The following is a 6,445-nucleotide window of genomic DNA, read 5'->3' on the forward strand; positions in this document are numbered from 1 at the left end:
ATGCCATCCAGCCATCTCATCCTCTGTTGTTCCCTTCTCCTCCTGCCCCCAATCCCTCCCAGCATCAGAGTCTTTTCCAATGAGTCAACTCTTCGCATGAGGTGGCCAAAATACTGGAGTTTCAGCTTCAGCATCATTCCTTCCAAAGAAATCCCAGGGCTGATCTCCTTTAGAATGGACTGATTGGATCTCCTTGCAGTCCAAGGGACTCTCAAGAGTCTTCTCCAACACCACAGTTCAAAAGCATGAATTCTTTGGCGTTCAGCCTTCTTCACAGTCCAACTCTCACATCCATACATGACCACAGGAAAAACCATAGCCTTGACTAGACGAACCTTTGTTGGCAAAGTAATGTCTCTGCTTTTGAATATGCTATCTAGGTTGGTCATAACTTTCAGATTCCTTTTTTTGCACGTGGATGTCCAGTTGTTCCAGTACTGTTTGTTAAAATGACCAATTTTTCTCCATTGTGTTGCCTTTGCTCCTTTGTCAAAGGTCAGGTCATATACTTACTTGCATTTCTTTCTGGGCTCTCTATTCAGTTTCATTGGTCTATTTCTCGATACCACACTGCCTCTTTTATTCAATTCTTTTTTAAAAACTTTAACATTTACTTAGAGAATGCTGACCTAAATTGAAGGCAGTGATCAAGTATTCCAGAAAATCTTAGAATTTAAGTCAGGAGCAGATCTGGATTTGAAAACTATTTGAAGGAGGAAAACCCACAGCTGACTCAGGCTGCCAACCTCACACAGACTGGGCTTCTGCATCCTCACCAAGGGAGCCTCTCCACCCAAAACACAGCTCCTGGATTGTCTGTGCCCAGAAGCAGATCCTAATCTGCTTCTGGGAGAGTGCAGCTGCTTCGTTCACACCCTTTCCTTATCTGCAGCTCAGATGATAAGGTGGCAGCAGCCAGGTGTTCAGGCAGAGGCACAGGCCCTCCAGCCTCAGGCAGGCCTCCGTGCTCCTCCAGATACAGCTTGCTCTCCACCTCAAGCTCAGCTTCTTTAAACTGTTTAGACCAACATGCGTGAGTCCAAAGGTAGCTCAGACAGTAAAGCATCTGCCTACAATGAGGAAGACCAGGGTTCGATCCCTGGGTTGGGAAGATCCCCTGGAGAAGGAAATGGCAACCCACTCCAGTATTCTTGCCTGGAAAATCCCATGGACTGAGGAGCCTGGTAGGCTACAGTCCATGGGGTTGCAAAGAATCAGACACGACTGAGGGACTTCACATGGGGTAAGAAGAGTGCCTGCTCTATGTTCAGTGCTGAATGTACTTCTCCACACCCCCCACAGCCCTGTGAGGGTTGGCTAGCACTATCTTCACTGCACAAAGAGGCAAACCGAGGTTCACAAAGGCAGGTGCCCTCTCTGTGGCCTGCCCACTGGGAAGCTGTGGGGCTGGGACCCAAATGCAGCAGGATACCTTGCTCCCAGAGTGGGTTCACACAGTGTGCCCTGCCTTCCTACCACCTCGGGCAGATGCCAGCACTGATCTCACCGTTCAGCCAAGGTAGACCACAAAGGAGATCCTCCCTCTGGGCTCCAAGTCACTGGGCAATTCAGGCCTGAAATGCTCAGCCTGGTACACACTAGAGCCCTGAGAACACCCTGGGACACACATACTTGGCCAGAGAAGCAGCTTCTTCCAACAGGGAATGAGCCACAATGCCCAATGTGCCCACAGTGGTGACCCACAGTTCAGGCTGCTCGTCCATCACTGCTGACCACACTCTGACCACACCCCCAACAAAGCCTGGGCACAGGGGAGGCCCCTCTGGGTTCTGGACGTGGACACTTCAGCACTGGTGGGCACCGCCCCCCAGTGCATTCCACAGGCTTCTCAGGCAGCTGGCACCCACCTTTCTCACCAACCAGACCAGAACTGTGGTCAAGGTGGCACATGGAACGTCATTTGAGAAAGCAAATTCAGTGCCGACACCCAACTGCTTTCAAATTACACCTCTTGAAACAAAATTAAGCTCTTAAAAGATTTCTTTTTTAATAAAAATAAAAAAGCACAGTGACTGCCAATCAAATTGAGCTGAGCCCTTTCTAAGCATCCCTGGTGGCTCAGACAGTAAAGAATCCGCCTGCAATGAAGGAGACCTGGGTTCAATCCCTGGGCTGGGAAGATCACCTGGAGAAGGGCATGGCTACCCAGTATTTTTGCCTGGAGAACCCCCATGGACAGAGGAGCCTAACAGTCCATGGGGTCACAAGGTGTCAGACACAACTGAGGGACTAAGCACAGCACCCAAGCATCCTACTACAGCAAGCAAGCACCATCTCCTCTGCACATCCCCTTGACTCCCCACGTCAGCCGGATCCGGCTGCTTGTGGCTCCTCTGAAAGCAGATGAGGCAGCACCTCTCAATCTCAGGCCTGAGGTTGCCCAGCACAGCAGGGCACGTGCCTGGTCTGTCCATGAAAGAGGATGGTACGCTTGTATGATCAGAGTGTGAGTTCAGCACCCAGTACAGCCATGGGAGAGGTTCCAGGCCGCACCAACGGCAGGAAGGCCTGGTCACCCTTTGAGGACAGTAAGGGGACCAGCAGGCTCAAATGGCTGCACCCGACAGACCCCTAGAGGCATTATCCACATCCAGGGCACAGGGAGGTGAATGCAACAGAGGTCTGGCTGGGGTGGGAGGTTGGGAACACATGAGTCCTCCACGGCCACAGGAAGGAGATGTCAGTAGGTCCTGTGTTTCTCACGACTCCCGGGCCTGGAGTCCAGGCCATCACCACCCCATGGGAGTGCAGTCACCTCTGGGCAGTACCAACCAGCAGGACAGCTTCATGACGACACCTGAGGGACCCAGGCACCCGTCCCTGGCTGATGGGGACTCAGGCCCATCTCTTTAGGACTCTCATGGCCCTCAAAGCCCCTTCAAGTACTCCAGAAAGGTCAAGAGTTGACACCTCCATGAGGGAAAATGTCTCCCGCACTGGGCACAGGCCAGGACACAAGCGCAGGAAACATGAGCTCCAGGTGGAATCCCCCAGAGGCAGTGCCCAACCCTGTAACAGCAGCTTTCTGTGGGGAGGAGGAAGTACACAGCACCTGAGACCTGTCTCCCTGGATGCAGGGGCCTGCTGACAGGAAGGGCAGTACTGACCAAGGGGGCTGAAAACCAAGGTTCCTTCCAAGTTGTCGAGAAAGATGCTTAAGCAGGTGGTCCAAGAAAGGCCAACAGGCCATCTCCCACAAGGCTTCTGGACACTGGCCGGGATCTGGGGTGGCTGCATTTTCTCTGCTCCGAGGCCCCGCCCATGGCTCGGAGGCATCAGCAGGTGTAAGAGGGTGCCTGGGTCACCTGGGACCATGTCAGTGATCCACACCTATCCTTCCATGGCGACCCAGAGTCAACCAGAAGCCCCAGCTATCCCATGCGCTGTCTGACAGGATGGGGTCTGACAGGATGGGGTCTGACAGGGGCCAGAGCTGGCCACACAGACGTGGGAAATGTGAGTTACAGTAAAGTCAGTGGTTCTAGGTCCCTGTTGCTACTGTAACATGTCCTGGTGCCAGAAATACACGTTCATTCAAAATAAAACAGAAGGGGAGGTAATACTTTAAAATGGCTTCCCCCCCAAAATCTGTATCAGTTGTGTATGTCTGGAGAATTCAGGAGGTAATGCCCTTCACTGTGACGTGAACACCTATTGCTCTTTCCGCAAAGCTCTTTCAAAATCAAATTCTAGAAGGAAACTGGAAGTCATGGGGATCTCACATCCTCCAAGCCAGACTTATTAGGTCCAAAAATGCAGCCTTTCCTTCCCTTGGCAGGGAACCCTAGAAAAATCGAACGGATGACACTGTCTCAGTTCTGGGGGAGGCAGGCAGGTGCCAACATCTCCCACGACCCCAAGGTTGAGAGGAGGAAACAGACTTCTGAGGGTTGATTTCCAGGGTATTCCAAAGCTGCCTGCTGAGGAGCCTATGGGGACTGGGGAAGGGAGGGTTGGAGAGCAGGAGGAATCCTGCAAAGCTCCCGCACTGAAGGCAATGCTCCTGACAACCCACCCTCCACTGGGAGCCCTGATGCCGGGGAATTCTGGGTGCTGGGTAGAAGATGAGCATCTCCACCCCGTGCACTCGGAAACCCCTTCCCCACACACAAAGCCAGCAGGCCACTTGTCACCCTCCCTGGTGCTTGTGATCTAAAAGGACTGACTCGGCCCCCTGCCCTCCACCCTTCTCTCCTCTCCTAAGGACGGCTGGGGGCCTCTTCCCATGACGCTGCCATCCCTTCTATCATCTGGATCCTCACAGGTGACCTTGGTGGGCGCTCAACAACCAAATGGGGGAGACAGCAGCCTCCTGTTTAGTAAAGAGGAGAGGGCACACAGCAGACACCTGGCTGCTGCCCCAAGCTGGGTCCCAGCCCCATTTGGTGTAAAACCCTCTCAGACCCGCCCAGCAGAAGGCAGCTGAACCCAAATGCTGCACCATCAGCCCTCTTGTTAGGGGAGACACAGGAACAGTTTTCTGGCTGGCGTGGGGCCCCCAGTAATTACTGTAGAAGAAGCAAAACTAGACAGAGTAGAAGCCCAGTCTCCCACCTTCCCACTCCCACCAAGAGGACTGGAGGAAAGGCCCCCCTGGATAGCTACACTCTGGTGCCACTCTGCTCAGGGACCCAGAGGCAGAACAGCTTGCCTTGCCTTAAAGGGAATGGGAATTAACAACCTCCTTCAAGGGTCACATGAGCCTGCAGCACCTCAACCAGATCAGCTGGGCTTTGCTGCTGAGGTCTAACTCAGCTCCTGCCTGCTGCAGCACCCCCACTCCTGTCCTCTACCCTGCAGAGGCATTCGGTGGCGGAGCACCACACCAGGCCACTTGGCAAGAGTAAGAAGGGAGGGAGGGAAGGCACATGACCGCACTCTAGAATCAGGAGTCCTTTTTCCTCTCCCATCTTCCCCTTCCGGGTCCCCTCTCTCCTGTGTGTTCACACACAGCAGTGATGCCCAGCTCACGACTGTGCCATCCCCCAGCACACCATCCCGAGGGCCCCAGACCACAGACCACTGAGGCCAGCCCTCAGCAGGGCCCAGAATCTGCAGCCATGAGGGAAAGGGTCTCAATAGAACACCACTGGCTTCACCATGAAAAATCTGTATTTCCACAGAAGAACCAAGGAGCTGTGGGGAAGGGTAGGCTCCAGAGCTCTTTGTGTCAGGAGAAAGGCTGAGGACAGGTGGACACTGGACACATTAGCCAGCTCCACACACACACACACACAGGCCACCCTGCAGGGGCCCAGAGGACAAAGCAACCAAATCCCATTTCTGAGCCAAAAAGGAAAGCTGCCTGCAGTGTGGCAGGCAGCCTGCGTCAGGACTGGCAGGCCCAGCTATTATAACTTTACAGGGTGCTGAGGTAGGCTTACACCCGGACGGCCAGCTCTCGTATAGGCCAGCCCAGTGCCTGACAGCTGTTCCCCCAAACAAGGGAGGGCCCATAAACACCCACTGTGACAGGCGCTGCCCCAGCTTCCAGGACTGGCCCAGGGCAGCTTGAGTTACCATTTATATAATCTTCTAGGGCTGGGGCTGACACAGCCAACGGGAGGGCAAGGTTATGAAAAATGCATGTCCAGAGCCTTTCTATCCACAAAAACAAAAACCAAACCAAACCAAACCCCACCTGCATTTTGCATGACTTGACTTTAGGACTTCTCACACATCCATGTGGTGAGCTAACTAGTGACAACACCTCCAGGTTTTGTCCCCGGGGCCTCACTGTAAACAGACCCCAGGTCAAAGGAAGCCCCTCAGATATCCCCAACTAGGCCATCTACACTCTGCAAGATACAGCAAGGTGTTCATGTAAGAGCAGCTGAGAGTCCCTCAAACCACCCTGTGACCACCTGGACACAGGGCTCTGAAGCCCCCACAGCAAGTTAGCAAAGCCACTGCCTGTGTCAGTACAGCCCAGGAGAGCAGCACTAACACACACTGCAGGACACGCCCTCCAAGTGCCCACTCTTCATCATGGGCTCACATCGTGCCACAGTCACACACCACACACTGGGAGGTCCGACTTCCATCACCCAAAATCTTCACCACACAGACCGCCAGCACAACCACCCACCCACACAGAGGGTGGCAGACAGACGGCCGCCGCCAAGGTTGGCTTAAGCCAGGCATGGCGCCATGCCGGAACTGCACTCACCCACCACCCACCTGCGGCCAGCGCATCCCTCACCTGCAGCTCGCACCAGGCTACCTCCACCCAGGTCTCCGTATCCAGCCCTTTATAGACCGTCTTGAAAGAGCCGCGGCCAAGCTCAATGTCAAACTTGAGGAACCGGCCATCCAGGGAAGTGGCCACAGCCTTCAGGTCGTCCTCGTCGTCTTCCTCCTCCTCGGGCTCCTCCCGACGTGCGCGCCCGAGCTCCGGCCTGGCCTCGGGAGCCCCCGCGTCCTC

At 54.4% G+C, this 6,445-nt stretch overlaps 1 protein-coding gene across 1 annotated transcript in view; it reads right to left on the bottom strand.

The window, feature by feature from the left end:
- Positions 1–6,445, bottom strand: part of WNK2 (WNK lysine deficient protein kinase 2) — a 151,298-nt gene that overhangs the window by 140,660 nt on the left and 4,193 nt on the right. Inside the window, exon 2 of the mRNA XM_010836061.1 lies at positions 6,224–6,442. Coding sequence (XP_010834363.1) covers positions 6,224–6,442 — 219 coding nt within the window. The remainder of the gene's footprint in view (positions 1–6,223; positions 6,443–6,445) is intronic.

The sequence above is a fragment of the Bison bison genome, unplaced genomic scaffold, assembly GCF_000754665.1.
Source record: "Bison bison bison isolate TAMUID 2011002044 unplaced genomic scaffold, Bison_UMD1.0 scf7180017864057, whole genome shotgun sequence".
NCBI lineage: Eukaryota > Metazoa > Chordata > Mammalia > Artiodactyla > Bovidae > Bison > Bison bison.